The sequence below is a fragment of the Perognathus longimembris genome, chromosome 13 (assembly GCF_023159225.1).
Source record: "Perognathus longimembris pacificus isolate PPM17 chromosome 13, ASM2315922v1, whole genome shotgun sequence".
NCBI lineage: Eukaryota > Metazoa > Chordata > Mammalia > Rodentia > Heteromyidae > Perognathus > Perognathus longimembris.
Window position 1 is genome coordinate 13,922,481 of NC_063173.1, and position 20,168 is coordinate 13,942,648.

Sequence of the window (20,168 nt, forward strand, 5' to 3'; positions counted from 1 at the left end):
CCATTGTACTCAAAGTAGATACTGACTGCAAACAAAGTATTGCTCTTCAGACCAAGCTGACCTCCAGGAACCCCAGAGGAAAGTGAGGCTCTAAGAGGGAAATGCCCGGCGCTAGTAATCAGTGCTCACAGATCATGTGCTCTCAACCTGACACCATTTTTATGGGCATGACCCTAGAATCCTAGAACATGTATTGACAGCTCTAAAGGAGAGAATATGAGGTGCCAAAATATCAAAAAGAAAAGGGAACAAGTCCCCGGCTAAGTGTGTTATTTTGGTGCTGGATAATTTCTTTTCCCTCCCCCTGGGCTGGGTGTAGAACCTTGTATTCTCAATCAAATCCTCCCAGATGATTAGTGAAGAGAACCTTAATATGAGAGTAATTACATAAGGAGCTAACTAGATAGAATCAATGTTTCTCAATCATTAAGGCCGATGGCCATTTGCAGGAGTGACCTTCATAGTAATGAGGTAAAGGACACACTTCTCTCAAGGCCCTGTCCCAGCCCTGGTGCCTCAGGGTCTGGAGGGTTGGATAGATTTTTGGGGAGCATGAGCCCCAGACAGCCTTTTGGCTGGTGGTCTGGGGAGCTGGTACTTCCTAGTCTGGAATGTGAGGTCATAAGTTATTAGGAAGCCATCATTATAGACATAGAGCTTGTGGTCCCAGGGGCAATAATTGATACCATGCAGTGTTTCCAGCATCTTGTCCAACAGGATGCTAAGGGTGTGCTCCTGCCCCGTGGTGGTGTCAAATGCATAGAAGATCTCCTCCTGGCGAGTGCTCAGTGAGCGTAAGGCATACAGCACCCCGCAGGCCATGAAGGCCCCTGACAAGGCCGGCTTGTACTGGCTGGTGTGCCAGGTTTTCTCTACTTCCAGGGTGCTTTCATTGAGACGACTTATCACAAGGTTGCCTTTGCTCTGCTCAGTGGCATAGAGCACCCACAGTGCTTCCTCATCGCCAGCAAAGTTTAAGGCCGTCCATGGCACATCAGCATAGGAGAAGCGGTTGTTGTAGGTGGCACCAGGCAATGAGCGCCTGAGTACCAGGGTGTTGGAGGACAGGTCTACTTTGGCCATGTCATTGGTGCCATAGTAGTTAAAATACATGAAGTTATTGTACACTGTGTTGCCACTGCCGTCGCCATAGCCCATCTTCCACTGCTCGTAGTTCTTCAGTAGCATCAGGTCATCATAGGATCTGTATAGCCGATAGAAGTCGAAGTACCTAAGCCAACACATGCATTAGAATCATTAAGTGACAGCACAAGCAGGACAATGAAGTGCTATACAAATGGGCAGTTGGATGTGTCCATTAAAGCAAGGACTTTAGAAGCAGGCAGAATTCAGTTTAAATGTAACTGCTTGTGTGTGTGTGTGTGTGTGTGTGTGTGTGTGTGTGTGTGTGTGTGTGTGTGTCAGTTGTGGGGCTTGAATTCAAGGCCTGGGCACCGTGCCCAAGTTTCTCTGTGCTCAAGGCCAGTGCTCTACCACTTGAGCCACAGAGCCACTTCCCTTTTTTTGAGTGTTACTTGGAGATAAGAGTCTCACAGGAACTTTTCTGCCCAGGCTGGCTTTGATCCTCAGATCTCAGCCTCCTGAGTAGCTAGGATTACAGGCGTGAGCCATCAGAAACTCGGTTCTAACTGCTATTCTTTTTTTTTAACCACTAGATGCTATAAGAAAATGAATAGTTCCTGAAAGTTATACTAACAAGGGATAGTGGGACCATTCAGTTGGTAGAATGCCTGCCTCATAAACATGAGATTTTGAGTTCAAATCTCAGCGCCACCAATACTAGAAAATAACAAAAAATAATGTAAATCATAAATAATAGCAGTAGCAGTAACAGTAAAAAAAAATACCAATAGCTACAATGTCTGTTGAGTCTGGTAAGTAATTATGTCATTGAATCACAATTAAAAATGTAATAAAGATTTTATTCTAATAGACTATGAGTTAGATCTCAGAAAGTAAAGTATTCTGCTCAAGGTCACAAGACTGAAAGGTAAATCTGTAAAAAGAATAACAAAAAATCCAGGTATCTGTGGCTCCTGCCTGTAATTCTAGCTACTTAAGAGGCTGAGATTTAAGTATCTCAGCCCAGGCAAATATATTTATGAGACTCTTATCTCCAATTAACCACCAAAGAACCAGGAATGGAGGTGTAGCTCAAGAGAAAAGCATCAGCATTGAGTGAAACACCAAACGAGGACATGGCCCAGAGTTCAAGTCCTAGGACTGACACACACAAAAAGGAATAACTAAAGAGCATACTTCCTTGATTGTCAGGACTGAACAAGATAATAGAGAGAAACCATTTAGTACAGCATATCATCCCAAAGGGAGCACTCAACAATGGTAGTTATTACATTTTCTTCTTTATGGATGTTTTCCCCATCCTAGACTCCACAGTCTTCCACCTGCCTTAACATGCAGGTTTCTCATAGTGGGACACAATTTCGTAATTGAATTCAAGGTTAAGGTTCTCTCAGCCACTCTAGAAATAACCTAAGTAAACTAAATTATAACTATTCTCATTTCTTTCTTCCTTCCCTTTTTTTTTTTTTTTTTTTTTTTTGATGCCAGTCCTGAGGCTTGAACTCAGGGCCTGGGCACTGTCCTTGAACTTTTTATGCTCGAGGCTAGTACTCTAACTCTTGAGGCACTGTTCCACTTTTGGCTTTTGGGGTTTTTTTTATTTTTAATTGTTTGGTACTTTATTAGAGATGAGAGTCTCGCGGCTTTTCCAGCCTGAATTGTGGCTTCAAACCACAATCCTCAGAGCTCAGCCTTTTGAGTTGCTAGGAATACAGGCATGAGCCAGTAGAGCCCTAGAGTATTTTCTTTTCTGAATACCATATTAAGTCCTAAATTAATCACTACAACTTTGAGAAGATTCAAAGAGCAAAGGTATATTGATGGGGCTGGGGATATAGCCTAGTGGCAAGAGTGCCTGCCTCGGATACACGAGGCCCTAGGTTTGATTCCCCAGCACCACATATACAGAAAACGGCCAGAAGCGGCGCTGTGGCTCAAGTGGCAGAGTGCTAGCCTTGAGCGGGAAGAAGCCAGGGACAGTGCTCAGGCCCTGAGTCCAAGGCCCAGGACTGGCCAAAAAAAAAAAAAAAAAAAAAAAAAAGGTATATTGATGTGTTTTGTGTTCTACAGAATGCTTACAGGAATTGAGGTGCACTAGTACCATTAATATTAACCTTTTTGAGAAGAGCTTCATATCAGAATCTTGAGTGCCTGGTACTACCCACCTTGGTCCCTTCTTCCCAAGACCTTCTGCTCAACTGGCCACATCCCATGCTACCATGGAAGCACTGAGAAGTACGCCTACTTTTCTAGCCGGTTAGAATTGAAGGGCTGTTTGTCTATTCACTGAATTATTCAGCCATTCTTTTAGCCAATAGATATTTGGCAGCACTCGAATTTCATTTATGCTTTCCTATGTATCTCATACATTCTTCTCATAGATTTAATTATCCTAAGAATGGGTCCTTTCCTCTTGACTGAAGTGAGACTCAAACTTAAATCAACTGAAAACTCCAAGTCGCAAACTGAGCTAAGGGTCATTCTCTAAACATCTTCTCAGAAGGAAGCTACGCCCTTCAAGGCAAGGTATAGAAGAGCTTGTCCTTGAGATAGGAGTAAACTAGAGACAGAACTATGACCTTGGTCATAATATTTAAATTTTTCACACCATGGATTTGGAGGAAACTCGGGGCCATCTAGGCCATGCTTACCCTATAAGAAGAATGTTAAGAGGAGACCTATTGGGTACAGGTTCGATTGTCCCTGGAAACATGCATAAAATGGGGAGAGGAATGTGGGCTGGGCTACAAAGAAACTGGCTATGGTAATGGAGGGCACATGTGGAATGAATCTGGATATAGAAAAAAAATGTCATCCAGGACTCACCTGCCGTCTGCACGCAGAGGGGCTACCCAGTATACAGAAGAGGCTGGTTTGGGGGCTGAGTCTCGGCCCCACGCACCTGCCTTGTATGCAAAGCCCCTCCAACCGAGCTTCACCACAAGGGGTTTGCCAACTTTCTGGAGTCCTCCATGGGCACAAGAACCTTCAGGGGAGAGCAGGCAAGGTGTGAGCACGTTGCAAAGCCACAGGGAACCGAGTATGAAGTATAATTACGTGCAGTAGAGAGATGTCCAGGCATGGGAGTGCATACACAAGTACATAAACAAGGAGCATGCCTAGAGATTAGTGTGCATGTTTATGAAGTGTTCATATCTATATCTATATGTGAGACTATGCCAACTAGAGTGTGCCTTTCTCAATGACGCACAAACCAAAGAAATTAAGGATGACTCCCCCCCATCCAAGACCTTGACTGCCCTCTTGGGAGGCTACAGCCAATCCTGCACTCACCCAGGCAGTGGGGAAATTCAGTCTGTGAACTCACCGGGGGGCAGGGGAGGGCCAGTGTCTCTGGAGGCCTGTTCCTGCTCCTTTTCCCTCTCACACTGGCTTAGCTGGCCCTCCAGGGCATCCACTTGCTGTTGGAGAGCACTGAAGCTGCTCTGCTCAGAGTCATCCAGGAGCTTCAGGGTGAGGCTGGCATTTGTCACCTATGGAGAGATGAGGGTCCCTAGAGTGTTCTCAAGAGCTGATCTCCAGTGTGTGCTTTCTTAGTTAAGGATCACCTTCCACATGAAGAAGTGATTTGCGGAGCATATCCACTGTGTGGGATTAGCTAGGACAGGAGACTGAGAAAGGAAGGAGGAAGGGTTCTTTCATCTATCCATGTACCTTTCCTTGGAGTTGGTGGAGGAGATCTGCAGCCCCGCTGACTCCTCCCTCGGCCTTAAGCTGGGTTGCCAAATGCTGCGCTCCTTCCAGCTCCACACGTAGCAGGTTGGAGGCTGGGCTCCCAGGGCGGGAAGCAACCGTGCTAGGATTCCTGGACTCCAGAATGTGGCTCATTTCCAGGTCGTCTTGATCGCCAATGGCAGGTGCATAGTCATTGGCCTGGTGTGGGAGCATGGACAGGCAGTCCTCCGCAAAGTCCTCATGGCTCTTCCCATCCATCCATCCCCTCCCAAGACCATACAAGTTACAAGGCACCCTCATGCCTAACACCTATCTCCCATCCACCTCATATCTGTTTGATTGGCCCTTGAGATGAGTTCCCATTTCATCACTGGCTCTATTTATATCTTTCTTTTCATTAAAGCAAAAAAACATCTTCTAACACTCATACCGTCCTTTTACAAATCTTCATATCCTCTTTCCCCTTTTCTAGTTAGAGCTCTCTCTCCACACTGGGAGAATAAATGGCTACAACCCAGCACATTTCTTCTCCCAGCTCAACAAGTAAAGATGCGCTGAACCATTGCCCTCTTCGCAGTACTGATGCAACACTTCTGTTCCCTCGTCCTTATTGTAGCATCAGTTCCAAGCTTGCTGGTATGGCCCACACACCCTCCCACACAATGCACTATTTTTTTTTTGTCAGTTATGGGACTTAAACTCAAAGCCCAGGCACTGCCACTGAGCCTCTTTGTGCTCAAGGCTAACACTTTACCACTTGAGCCACAGCGCTACTTATGGGTTTTGAGTGGTTAATTGGGGATTAGAGTCTCACGGGGGACTTTTCTGCCCATGCTGGCTTCAAACTATGATCCTCAGATATCAGCCTCCTGAGTAACTAGGATTACAGGCATGAACCACTGGCACCTGATTAATGCACTGATTTTTTTAAGATTTTATTGTAAAGGCTATGTACAGAGGGGTTACAGTTCCATAAGCAAGGTAATAAGTATTCTTTTCAAACAGTGTTATTCCCTCCCTCATTTTCTTTCACTTTCTCTCCCTCCCCCTCCTCCCCAAAGTCGTAAAGTTCATTTCCACAGTCTCTAGTGAGTATTGCTGTTGTAATGCACTATTTTTACCTCTTCAACTCAGACTCATTCGAGCCACCTTTCCTTCAATTATCACTTTCCAGTCTTTGATTACTCTATATATATGGCTAAATTCTCCCCACTTTCAATCTCACATTGGACTCATGCCTTTAATTGTACAAAGCAACCACGGCATTCATGATTCTTTTTGTTTTTTTACTACTACTACCTTTGGGGTTCTCCAAATACAAGTGTCTAACCACATACACCCCCATCCTAAGGATTTGTCTCAAAGATAAAAGGGAGTGCTTCTTTTCACTTCTGCTCTAACAGGGGTTGTTCCCCTGCTAGATCAATCAAGGCTGTGCTTAGCTAACACCTGGCCCCATCCCCAGACCCAGCCCACAGCTCCAACACTTACCCTGGACACCTGCTGCTCATACATGCCTGTGAGCTTCTGCACTGCACTTTGCAGCTGCTCCAGCTGCTGCAGTAGGATGGAATTGTTGGGCAGGTGGACCACACAGTGGCATGTGCCACTCTCATCCACCAAGTTTGACACACTTCTCACCAGCTGCAAAAGCATGGTCATAGGTACACTAAGATACAAGGATACATACTGGACCACAACATTTGCAAATATGAGGCAGAAGAAGAGGCTGACCCTGCTCTGGAGTGCCAGAGAAGAGTCCTCGCCCACCCTACGCCCTCCACACACACACACCCCACGCACAGGAGTTTGAGCCACTTTTCCCTAGGTTAAGAGTTTGAGTTACTTTCTTTTGAATTTCCCAGAACTGAAGCTTCGGCCTCTCTCTGGCTCCCATTGACTGGGCCCCCCTCACCTGACCTTACACATTGATCTGGTTGTAATTCACATACTGAAAGCCAACTTTTCCTTCAGGCTCTGTAAAAGGAAGCAAAGCTGGCCTGCAGAGAAGTGTTTGGGGACATGCCTAAGGAGCTCTATTTCTCCAAGGTGTCCTCACTCTAAGGATTTGACAGGTTCCTACAAATCTATCTGAACCTGAAGGAAATAGGTAGACAGAGTTCCTAACTAGAAAGCCAAGTAACCATGACAGCATAATGACGTATCATATTCTGAACTAATATTTAACATTCAAAAAAATAACATGACATGAGATGAGTTGAAATCCATGTTTTTGGAGAGGGAGTACTGGTACTGTGGCTTGAACTCAGGGCTTGGGTGCTGTTCCTTAGCTTTTTTTGCACAGGGCAGATGCTCTACCACTTTAACTATACTGCTGCTTCCAGCTCTTAGCTAGTTAATTGGAGATAAGAGTCTCATTGACTTTTCTGCCTGGGTTGGCTCCAAAATGCGGTCCTTAGATCTCAGTCTCCTGAAGTAGCTAGTATTACAGGTAGGATCCACCACCATCCAGCCTAATTTGGGTTCCAGATGTTGCACAAATTCATCTTTCTGTCCCCTGTGTTTTCAGGTGAATACTGGTAGAAATCATGGCCTTATTGTTTTACTTTGGGAAAGAAGGAAGAGGGAAGAGAGAGCAAAAAGGAGAAAGAGAAGAAGGAGAATCGAGATAGGAAGAGATAAAGGGGAGAAGGAGGGAAGGAAGGAAGGAAGGAAGGAAGGGAGGGAGGGAAGAAGGAAGGAGAAAAGATTCATAAATTCTTAAAGTACTTGTGATTGCTTGCCTATGATAAAGTCACCTATTAGTTATAATATTCTAAGTCAATTTCTATACTCCTATTTTGAAGCTAAATGAGCCAGTACTAGATGGAAAACTTTCTAATTTCTAAACCAGCTGGAATTTCCATATAAAATTTTCAGGAATTCAATATGTGGCCTCTGTACTTCTCTAAGAAGATCCTTTCTCCGACTCCCATAGCTTCTCTGGCCCTGGTATCCATAACTAACTCTGAATATGTCTTTTGCCTGAAACTTCCTCTCAATAGTTTAGATTTGGGTAGAAAGTGAAGCAAAGATTCTATAGTGTATAATGGCCTGGGCTGGCCACTGTCGGCTCCAGTAATCTTAGCCCTGGAAGAATGTGGCAGAAAATACAGTTTCATAAATGAGCAAAGTGTTTAGTTCGGAGCTCTTTGTTCTACTGTCTTTGCCCTTGTGGCACAATCCCTGAAACAGCCAAGAGAAATATCAGAGAAAAATGCTTTCCTGTCCTCCTTCCTCCTCTAATTCTCTCTACTATTCTGTTTTCTTCCTTTTTTTTTTTTTTTTTTTTTGGCCAGTCCTGGGGCTTGAACTCACAGCCAGAGCACTGTCCCTGGCTTCTTTTTGCTCAAGGCTAGCACTCTACTACTTGAGCCACAGCGCCACTTCTGGCTTTTTCTATATATGTGGTGCTGAGGAATCAAACCCAGGGCTTCATGTATACAAGGCAAGCACTTTACCTCTAGAGGCTCTCTCTCTCTCTCTCTCTCTCTCTCTCTCTCTCTCTCTCTCTCTCTCTCTCTCTCCTATTATTCTCTGAGGACCTGGGATTACGGGAACAGAATCAGAAGACAGAAGGCAGCTCAAATCACAAAACCATCTTCCCAACCTGATAGCAATCCCTCCACCCTCTGCCTGTACCTGAGGCTGGCCTGGGAGCACCAAGAGCAGCCACAGTAGCATGGCCAGAAGAATTGGAGAAGGCTGCATCTTATCCCAGCTGCAAGAGTAGAACAAGCCCTGGAAGTTCCTCTGGGCTTTTATCTCTACTGCAAAGGTTTTAATCCTCTCCATAGGAGGGGACGCTGATTTCAACATCTAAAGAGCTGAGAACCTGAGAAGTGGGGAGGGTCTGGAGACCTGAAGAGGATTATGACAAGCTGGTACCTCCAAACAGGAGCTGATGTCCTCGGTCTTATCACCACAAAAACAGGGTCATCCTCCTCCATTCCCAGGCCCCTCTTCCAGCTATGCCAGCCCCTCCTGTGCAAACAGATTAAAGCAAACCTGAGACATCTTGGGATGGGTTCCTGTCAAAAGGGATTATGGGTTTCCCTTCAGTTTGAAGGGAAGGAAGAGTCGAGAAGGAAATGCAACCTTACCTGCTCTGGTAATTTAGAGGACAGAAGCTTAACTGTGTTTTTGGATGAGGGCCACAGCATATAGCTGGGGGACCTGCCCCAGAAGTACTATACTGGATGGCTCCATTTTCCTCCTCCACTGCCCTAGGTGCTCTGTCCACTTGCCCAGATGTTCCCCAAACTCCCCTAATCTGGGTGCCCATCGCCTCCGCGACTTGTTCTCCAAGCCCTCGTCCAATAGTTTATAATCTGCCACAGGAGACTATCAAATCTCAAGTTCTCTGGCCTCAAGCATTTGTTTCCTGAGGCCTAGACAAAAACCCACAGTTCAGTGTTCTTAGTTCTGGCTGCTCTAAATCACAATCATCTCCTCTGCCATCTCACTTGAGTGCTTAACAGGCAGTGAGAAATCACACATCTAGAGGCTGGGGTTATAGCCTAGTGGCAAGAGTGCCTGCCTCGGATACACGAGGCCCTAGGTTCGATTCCCCAGCACCACATATACAGAAAACGGCCAGAAGCGGCGCTGTGGCTCAAGTGGCAGAGTGCTAGCCTTGAGCAAAAAGAAGCCAGGGACAGTGCTCAGGCCCTGAGTCCAAGGCCCAGGACTGGCCAAAAAAAAAGAAAAAAAAAAAAGAAATCACACAACTACCTAAGTGCATGAGGGATATCAGATGTCCTGTGAATTTGTGTATCGTTCATTTCCTATTTTTTTTAAGCGTGGCATCTCATTTTTTCTGCTAAGTTTGGTCTCTGTAGTGCTACCATCCATACTGTGTTACTTCCCTACCTCTCCCAGTATCCCTGACTTCATATACTATGACCATCAAGTTCCTTTGCTTGTCTCTCTCTCTCTCTCTCTCTCTCTCTCTCTCCCTCTCTCTTTTGGCAGTGGGAGTGGTTATTCCCTGAACTACATTGGAAAAGAAAGGCTTTTCTACTTCCCCTTCTGGAAAATGTTTACATGAATACAGGAAAACATAGCTAGGCCTTTATGGGGGATCCTTTATCCTTCAATGAATAAAATCCATAAGATTTTGTCTTGATTTATAGAGAGTCTCAACATCTTGTCCATGACCAGAGACTCCTCCATTAACTCTTGTAGCTTGGGCTTGGTAAGTATAATCATGGGATGCAGACAAGGTTCCAGAGAAGCTGGCTGGGAAACCCCTGGTGCACAGATTAAGAAAACATCTGGACCACTGTCTAATGGGTGTCAGTAAATCCACAGTATTTTGTGTAGGAGGGGACAGATAGGTGAGAGAACAGGGCAGGCAGCATGACAACAAGTGTGGAGTTATCTTCCCTATTTAACCAGCTGCATCTAGTCAGTGGCAGACACAAGGCAGAAAAGCAGAAGCAGCCTCGGCATCTGATCACATATATATGGGTAACAGCACAGGTTGGGGCAATCACAGTACTGTCCTGTCCCTTCCCAGGTATCCAGAGCCCCAAGTATAAATCACACAAGGTCAGAAACCAAGTCCGTTTCCAGAGCTTTGTTTTAAAAATTCACATTATACCATTCTCCACACTGCCCTGACTTCATCTTTTGAGCAAACATTGAGTTCCTGGTCACTATGCAAAGGCCCCACACTGTCTAACTCTGTCTGGATGGAGTGATTGGGAAAGACAAGATCTTAGTCTCCCGAATGCATCCTGGTCCTCCTGTTTGTCATAGTCTAAGCGCGGCTGCCTGTATTTGTGTGACTTAGCTGGGGATGCAAGAGCAGAAAGCACCAGGCAGGGTTAACAGCACACTCGGCCCTACTACTTTCAGGAGGCAATGGGTCAGGGTGACCATAGCGCCTCCTGGCTGTAGAAGGTGGAGCTGCCTTGGTCAGGGTTCTACCCAGATGAACCAGCAGCATCCCGTGGCCAGAGCAAACAGTGCCTTCACTTGGGTGAGCAGGCACACTGGGGGCCCACCTTCCTCACCGCCCCTGCCCAGAGGAGCCCAAGCAAGTGCCGAAGCCTCTGAGCGATCTGCTGGGTCCGCACTCCATAGACCACGGGATTGAGGGCCGGGGGCACCACCACGTAGAGGTTTGCCAAGAGGATGTGGATGTGACCGGGTACCGTGTGGCGGCCGAAACGATGCGCCAGGAAGGAGAAGAGCGCAGGTGTGTAGAAGAGGACAATGACAGCGGCGTGAGCCCCGCAGGTACCCAGGGCCTTGTAGCGGGCCCCGTGCGATGGCAGGCGGCAGACAGCGCGGAGGATGAGGACATAGGAAGCGCCTATGAGCACCAGGTCCAGGGCTGGGGACAGCAGCGTGGTGGCGAGGCCATACCAGATGTTGGGGCGCGTGTCCCCACAGGCCAGGCGAGCCACACCCATGTGCTCACAATAGGTGTGCGGCAAGGCCCTCTGCCCACAGTAAGGCAGTCTCTGGAGCAGCACCACCGGGGGTGCCATGACGCAGGCCCCTCGAGTCACCGCGGCCGCAGCCACCACGGCCACCACGCGCTGGGTCAGCAAGGCGCCATAGCGCAGAGGCTGGCAGATGGCCACATAGCGGTCCACAGCCATGGCCAGCAGCACCGAGGATTCAGCAATGAAGGCCACGTGGGCAACAAACAGCTGGGCTAGACAAGCCCCAAAGGAGATCTCATGGGACAAGTCCCACAGCACAGCCAGAGCTTTGGGCACAGTGGATGTGGCCAGAATCAAGTCAGCCACTGCCAATAGCCCCAGAAACTGGTACATGGGAGATCGAAGTGCTTTGTCAGCTGCAATCAGCCCGAGTAGAAGGGAATTCCCTATCAAAGCCACCACATAGAGCAGGCACACAGGCACAGAAAGCCAAGGATGTAGGGCCTTCAAGCCTGGCACCCCCAGCAGGACAAAGGGCCCAGGCCCAGAGAGCAGTGAAGTCTGATTGAGAGCAGGCAAGGCAAGATCTGCCTCCATCTTCAGGTTCCACGTGGCTGTGTCCCTGGAGGGTATAAATGAGTCTTGTGAGAAGCAGCTACCCACTGTACAGAACTTTTAGCAAGGTCTGGATGAGGGTCCATAATTAAGGTGCTATAGTATTTCCTAGGACCAAATAGAGCAGCTTTGTAGGGATTTATCGCATCCTGAATAATGGATTTCCTAAGAGTCTTGTGGGTTTGCTCACATTGTCATCTTATGGAGGAAAGATTTTTGGCTTCTGAGTGGTTCATAGACTCCTAAATCACACAGCTGATAAGTAGAAGAGCTAGGATTTAAGCCAAAAGTCGTCCGACTGAAACACCACACCCTTCTGACAGTCCTTTCCTCTGGACAGAATGTCCTTCCATCAGCCCAGGAAAACCATTGTCATCTAAGCCTGATCCCTCCAATGGCAGACAGCTTTGTGTTCTCTCCACACTAGGAGAGATGTAAGCCAGCTGCATGGTAATATGGAATGTCCATTTTCCAGTCCATTTAACTGACAGATGCTCCAAGTTCCTGTTGCACTCTACATTGCCTGAAGCATTTTTTAATTAAGTTCAGGACCCCCTCCACTGCCCGGCCTCTGTGACATTCATTCATTCATCCTCAGTTTGTTCAGTCTGTCCAGCTGGTCTTAACATCATTCTCTATCTTTATTCACCAGAGTTCTAGCATCTGGTTCAAAGAACTTAACTTTTTTTTCCTTTGACCAGTATAAACATCCATTGTCTAACGCAATTTTGTAGCTCATATTCTTTCGTCCATAGAAAAACACTTTGGGATCCACAGAACTCCATCTGGGGAAATCCCATACCCACTGAGGACTTCTATTGCCATGTCTGTACGGCAGAGTGAGGACTGGGATTGGAGGGCTGAGAGGCAGTGACACTGGCAGTCAGGTAAAGATGGCCATAGTGAGAGGAGAGAGCAGACTCCACTTACCTGGGTTCAAGTAGATAAAGAACAGCCTGGAAAGGATCTAAAGGAAGGAGAGCATTTCATGCCCCATCTGAGGACCACAGTTATGTCTTTCCATGTCTTGAGAGACAGAATCTTGTCTTCTATCCTGGTGCCAAAGATTGATGAACCTAGAGCAGATGAGCAATGACTACAGTAGCCTCTCACCCTGGGGGACGGGAGGGACACCAAGCTCCCCATGTGACCCTCACTTCAATGCTGCCTTCCTGGGGTCCTCACTCATATCCCCACACTCTTAACTCCTACAAAAGAAAGACAATAAAACCCAGACTAGACTTTCCCATGTGTTGGTCTTCTTGGTTTATTAGTTTAGGAACCAGAGCTTCCTTCTGCAGCGTGAGGCTTTGCCAAGTCACAGGGCCTGGCCCTGCTGCCCTCCCCATGGGAGCCCCACTTACTCCTCGGAACCCTGGGAACATCCTGGCAGGGCCCCATTTACCCTGGGGCAGGCCTAACCTAGACAAGAGAAGGAGGGTATCCACAGGAGCTGGGAGTGTCTGCTCCCACACCACAGGGCACCCATAATCTGCACCCAAACAAGGGCCTCTTAAGATGGGGAGGCCTCTTGATGAAAGTCTGTACTCAAGGGGCTTTGCTAGTACATTTCCTCTTGGCCTGATTCCTCCATGTCGGTAGCTTGCGATTCTCCTGAGGAAGGACGAGAAGGAAATGGGACGTTCCCCACACCTGGTCTTGGCATTGTTATCTGATTCTCTGCAAACATGGTGACACCTTCTCATCATCCACCTTCCTGCTCTGCTCCGGTGACCCCTCTCTCCTCACCTCACACATGGGCCTCACCAGCTCAGCTTCCTCTGCACAGTTCAGCAAGGGGCCCAGAGAGGGAGAGGGAAAGAGGTGTCTCTAGCTCCCTGTGTGTGTTTCCAGGGCAGGATTGCCTCTGGGCTGTGACTCCGAATCCTGAAGCATGATAAAGGACAGTCTGGAGGCAAGACACCTATGGCTCGTGCCTGTAATCCCAGCTGCTCAGGAAGCTGAGAACTGAGGATCCAGGTTCAAATCAGCCTGAACAGACAAATCCAAGAGACATTTATCTCCAATTAACTAACAAAAAACTGGATGTGAAAGTATGGCTCAAGTGGTAGACTACCAGCCTTGTGATGATGCTGATATAGCCACATTCCACTATCTTGTGCTTCTTTATAGGATTGTGAAACCCGAGTACAAATAGGATTGGGTCATATAGATCTGGGGCCAAGAGGAGGATGGTCTGGGCCCCAATCCCAGACTGTCCTCTCAGATTCTTAGCCTCGCTCTGCACATGGCAGCCATTTTTGTCTTGGCAGAAGAAGCTGCTTGTGCCACTCACAGATTCTAAAGCTCTGCCTGCCCTACTAAGGATGTGTGTGTCCTGACTCCACTCACACATCAACTCCTTCTCCCAGCACAGGTCTTTGGGGCATAGATGATCCAGACGTCTGCAGGAGTCTTGCACAACCTAGACATATATATGTATATATATATATATATATATATATATATATATATATATATACACAATCTCATTTTTCTTGTATGACTTGATTGATTGATTCATGCCTCAGAACCATGCATTATTGAGAATAGATGAACCTCATTCTAAGCCTGGTAGCGGTAAAGGTATAGTGGCAAGATGAAAGTAAGTTCTATTTTTTTTTTCCATTCTTATTCATTCACACAGCAACAAAATCCAGAGTGGGCTCTAAAGTCAGTTTATATAAGTGAATCCTAGTTCTGGCACATGAAAGCTGTGTGACCTTGGACAAGCTCCTCTACCTCTCTGTACCCCTATTTTTTTCATCACTAAATTGAAGATCTCGGGAATATCTCCTCTTTACATGGAACACCTGGTAAGGATTAAATACAAGATTATACCAGATTCAATGATGCATCTGGTAACACAGCAAATGTCCCAATACATTTTCAATGTTTTCATTTTCATTAACACTTTTATTATTCCTTGAATTTGTCTTTTCTGAGCCCCTTTCCACTGCATGCTTAGCCCTCAGTTTCATAAGCCCTTGAGTATGTCAACTATTTTTTTGAAGAAAAACTGAACTGGGGACTGAGCAAGAATGTTTGGATGCAAGAAGATCTGTGGTTATTTTGTAATAATTTGCAGAAAGACAAGGTGCCTGTGTTTCTTGAACTATAATCCAGTTATTTAAGAGGAGGAAACAGGAGGAACTTGGTTCCGAACCAGCTCACATGAGAAATGTGCCTGAAACCCTATCTTAACAGAAAAGGCTAGACCTGGTAGTGTATACCTACCATCTCAGCCATACTAGAAATTATAAAGAGCAGGTTCACCATTGAGGTAGACCCAGGCAAGAACCAAGAACCTATCTCAAAATAATGCACAAAACGGCTGGAGGCCATGGCTCAAACAATTACAGCACTTGCCTGGTAAATGCAAAATCATGAGTTCAAACCCCGGTACTGCACTTCCCCCAAAAAGACTGAAAAATCACAAGATTCCAGTTAGATCCAAGAAAGGATTTCCTTTGCCATTGAGCTGGAATTGCTGCGCTGACTACGGAAACTGGGAAATATGGTGCTATCTTATTTCCCCACCTTTCCCCATTGTTCTGACCCAAGACATGAAGACAGAGACAACATAGAAGTACCTGACCATGGTTCTCAAGTGAGAGAGCCCAGCAGCCGTTTACACTCAGAAGGGTTCCGGAGCCTGTGCAAGGCCGCACAGCAGTGAGTCTTACTCATCCTCCTCTGCTTTAGTTATCCAGTACAGGTAAAAAAAAAAAAAAGCCTGAGCCACCCATCAGTTCAAAGGGGGCACTTACTTGGGTATTGGCACTTTTTACCTTCAGATGTGGGCTCCATGTGGAATAAATCCAGTTAAGGAAAAAGAGGGGATACATTTTTCAGGAGTCACCGGATATGGTCTGGAGTCTGACGGGTCATGGCTGAGGAGCAGCTGGTGCGAAGGGACAGGGACTTCTCACCTGTTTGCCGGGGAGGTGGGATTAAAGGAGAGGACTGACCACCCGTCTCTGTCCGCCCAGTCCTGCCGCAGGCCTGGCTTCTGCAGTTTCTCCATGTAGCTGACAGGGTATCTGAGACCTGGGAGATTCTGAAGATGTTTCTGTGGCAAGCCTGGGGAAAGGCATGTGAGGGAAAGTAGGATTTATGGACTTGTGTGAGCACCTCAGGGGCAGCTCCTGGCAGGCTTGAGGCTGTGTTAGTCTCTGCTGTGGGGTGTTAATGAGGAATTTGCAGAAATCCCAGGTTGTCTCTGGGGACTTTCCTGGGCTCCTGGTTTCTGAGCCTGGGAGGCTAAGGACCTTGGGAGGGTAGAGTGTGTCTCCCTTGGCGGGAGAGTGTGTTCTCTGCAAAGCCCTTGGTTAGAGACTGGCTTCCTTGCTACATAAGGCCAATCCCATTCCCTTCTGGAAACTGACAGAGTTTTGTCCACCCTTAGACCTGCAAAAAGGCCAATCACCTTGATCAAGATGACCAGGGCCTTTGCATAAAGCTCCGCTACTCTGCAGCCTTGGACACACTCTGAAAACCATATGAGCTTCATTTTTTTCTCTGTATAACAAGGATTACTATATAGTCCCAAAAAGTGGCTATATAGATGAATTGAACAAGCATCTAGCACTTGGCTTGAGCTCAGGAGAAGGAACACATCACACAGGGATGTGTGACTTAGAAAGAGCATGCTTGAGCTAGGTATGGGTGGCTTATACCTGTCATCCAAGCTACTTGGAAAGTTGAGACTGGAAGACCCAAGCTCAAAGCCAGCCTGAGCAGAGAAATCTATGGCAATTATCCATAGTTAACCAGCAAAAAGCAGAAATGGAGGTATAACTAAAGTGGTAGAGCACAGCCTTGAGTGAAAAAGCCAAGGGAGAGGGGGAGGCTGTGAGCTCAAGCCCTAGGACCAAGGGTAGGAGGGAGGGAGGGAAGAAGGGACAGAGGGAGGGAGGGAGGGAGGGAGGGAGGGAGGGAGGGAGGGAGGGAGGGAGGGAGGGAGGGAGGTTGAAGACAAATCAGAGCTACATGGAGAAACTATTGCATAACAATAATAGACATCATTTATTTTGCCATACCTCCCTTGCAAAAAATAACACACACACACACACACACACACACACACACACCCCTATCCTCTTTTAGAGCAACTTAATAGTTTTCACAATGTATTACTCACAGTTGACATTTAGTTTTAATTCCTGGATTAGAAGAAATTTGGCTTATATATACTTTCATAGAACAAATTCATAATTTCTCAATTATGTTTATTATTTTACTGTTCTAGTTTCCTGCGTCTTACACAAGTACCAGCCCACAGTTGCTGTAAAGTTTTCCTCATCAGACGTTTAAATCTTGTGCCAGGTGACTCTGTTTCATACCTTTAATCCTACTACTCTGGAGGCTGAGATCTGAAGATCAAAGTTCGAAGTCAGCCCAGGCAGACAAATCCTAGAAACTCTTATCTCAAATTAGCCATCAAAATCTGGAATTCAATGTTGGTGTTGAGTGAAAAAGCTGAGCAAATGTAAAATGCTCTGGTATATAGCACAAAAATAGATAAGATAAATCTCATGGCTCTATTTTTATCTGTTTGATTTTTACGCCTGTCTTTTAGTTTCTAAAAGAAAATTAAAAGACATGTGATTAATCATAAACTCAGCTATTAATGATGGTATCAAACTGTGAAACTGCATATATTCTATCTATCCCTTTCTTTAATTATATGCTACTGGAGTTTGAACTCAGGGCTTCATACTTGCTAGCCAAGCACTTTACCACTTCAACCATTCCTCCAGCTGACTGTCCCAATCCTTCTGAGCAATGCCATCATTGATTGTAGTTGACTCTTCTGTCACTGTGGGTACACAGATTCCTAAAACACCTAAGCTCAAGTAAATTTTGGCCTGGCATTCCTGTTCCTTTTATTCTTTTTTTGTTTTTGTTTTTGTTTTTGCCAGTCCTAGACTTGGACTCAAGGTCTGAGCACTATCCCTGGCTTCTTTTTGCTTAAGGCTAGCACTCTGCCACTTGAACCACAGTCTCATTTCTGGCTTTTTCTGTGTATATGCAGTACTGAGGAATTGAACCCAGGGCTTCTTGCATGCTAAGCAAACACTCTGCCACTAAGCCACATTCCCAGCCTCCTTTTATTCTTGTGACTCAAATTGTGTGCATTTTCTTTCAAGTAACAGTTACTTTGTGAAAGTTATTGCATGGAAATTTTAAGGGACAAAAATCTTACAAATTTATTTTCTAATCCAGGCTCAGAATGGCAGATATAAAGCATAAAACCCTACAATTGCCTCTTTTTTTTTTTTAGTTTTACAGTACAGAAATCAAACTCAAGACTTTGTGCATGCTAGGCACTCTACCACTGAGCTACACTTTCAAATCCTTCATTATTCATTTTTAAGAAATCCTAAGTTGGTCTCCAGAATCCAGAAGCCACATCTAATTGTCACTGATATTTAACAGAAAGGCTATGCACAGCCTTTCGTCTAGATAAAAATTGAAAATGTCTGAGTTAAGATGGAACAAATGAGATAGAACAGTGTGTTAACAAGATTAAAATACTACGGGAAACAGAAATGGAATGACAAAGACTTAGTATAGTTCAAGTCCTTTTTTTTTTTTTTTTTTTTTTTTTGGCCAGTCCTGGGCCTTGGACTCAGGGCCTGAGCACTCACTGTCTCTGGCTTCTTTTTGCTCAAAGCTAGCACTCTACCACTTGAGCCACAGCGCCACTTCTGGCCATTTTCTATATATGTGGTGCTGAGGAATCGAACCCAGGGCTTCATGTATACGAGGCAAGCACTTTTGCCTCTAGGCCATATTCCCAGCCCCCTTAGTATAGTTCAATATGGGAAGTCTGGAAGAGACTACTAGGAATCCATTCATGAATCCCTACTTGTAGGGATTTTCCCTATTAGTAGAATCACTAAGATAAAAATTTTGCACAAGGGCAATGTATGTGTGCGTGTGTGTGTCACATTTTGAGCTCTTGCTCAGCTTATTCACTCAAGGTTACCACTTGAACCACAACTTCACTTACAGCTTTTTGCTGGTCAAATGGAGGTAAGAGTTGGGGATGTTTTTCTGCCCACAATGGGTTTGAACCTCAGTCTGCAGATCTCAGCCTCCAAAATAGCAAGGTCATAGGCATTAACTACAAGTTCCTGACTTATTTTTTCCAATACAAACCATAAGTTGTAATTCCATTCATAGTTCAGTGAGGGAACAGAAAGTTTCTAATCTTTCTTACCACAAAGAGCCAGTGGGAAGCAAATTTGTCCTGGTCTGTTTTCTCTTCTTATAAAAGGTGAGGAGAAGGGAGTATTTTAAATGAAAAAGTGATGAGCTCAATTTTAACTATTATGTTGCACTGATAATTACTGAGGTTGCACTGATAATCAGTAAAAAATAAAGGTATATAAGACATTTTATAATCTGCAAGTCACATTTGTCTATATTTTATTTTTAGTACTATCCCTAAGAGTCCAGACAGAAAACATTAAGATTATTTAAAAGATCATGTTAAGTAAAGTAGTCAGGCCTAGAGAGACAAAGAATGCATGTTGTCCCTTAATGTCGAAGCTAGATATAATCTTGTAAACTTACAAGCAAATACACTGAGTGGCATGCAAGAGGATACAAATGTATTAACTGAAATATGGGAAATTCAGGGGTGAACTCTAATAATGTAATTCCTTATAAAAGCAAAGCCAAAGTTGATTAAAATAAACACCAGGAAGTGGGTACGTGTGGGGCCAGGGCAAGAGGAAAGAGAAGGGGTAGGGGGAGTAAAAAGAAAAGGTTTTATATTTTAAAAAAAAAATCACTATGGTGCGTATAATGTTGCCAGCAAAAAAGGCCATTTAGGTAGAGTTGTCATGAGAAGAAGGCTCTGTATTAGCAAATTGGCAGAGACATAGAGTAGGAGGAAGCACAAGAGACATTCTGACAATGGTCCCTTCCTGTTTTGTTTTGTTCCTAGAGCCCATTAGTCTTTCATGGAAACCATCTGTGCGTATCTGAATAATCCTGGACTTGAGTTCCTGTCAGGATGACTAGAGTATGTCCTTTCAAATGATCTCAGCTCAGAATCCATTTATTATATCTTCAGTAAGCTTTCAAAAATACCAGCTCTTGGCTAACCCATGATGAAAAATAACAAAAAGAATGAGAATCACCAGAAAACATAATGCTGTCTACGAGCGTTTGTGCAAGCGGCCACAGAAAATAGCTTCCTCGTAGAAATGATGTGGCTTACTTTAAGATGACTGAGGTCCTCACAGAGAATGGAATGGTGGTTAACAGTCCTGAAGGTGGGTGGCAGGCCAAGAGGAGATCTTAGCCAAAGAATGCATTTTAATTAGGCAGGAAAAATAA

General features: G+C 45.4%; 2 protein-coding genes across 2 annotated transcripts; both read right to left on the bottom strand.

Moving 5' to 3' along the window:
* Positions 1–516: 516 nt before the first annotated feature.
* LOC125361224 (olfactomedin-4-like) lies at positions 517–8,511 on the bottom strand. Its single transcript, XM_048359506.1, has 6 exons — positions 8,443–8,511; positions 6,292–6,444; positions 4,780–4,998; positions 4,433–4,598; positions 3,931–4,090; positions 517–1,231 (listed from the first exon to the last, which is right to left on the bottom strand). The coding sequence occupies exons 1-6, from the start codon at positions 8,509–8,511 to the stop codon at positions 517–519; spliced, it is 1,482 nt and encodes a 493-aa protein (XP_048215463.1).
* A 2,267-nt stretch (positions 8,512–10,778) lies between these two features.
* On the bottom strand, positions 10,779–11,795 carry LOC125362392 (olfactory receptor 52D1-like). The gene has a single exon (XM_048361244.1). It carries the CDS (start codon positions 11,793–11,795, stop codon positions 10,779–10,781), a length of 1,017 nt encoding a protein of 338 aa, XP_048217201.1.
* Between the last annotated feature and the right edge of the window lie 8,373 nt (positions 11,796–20,168).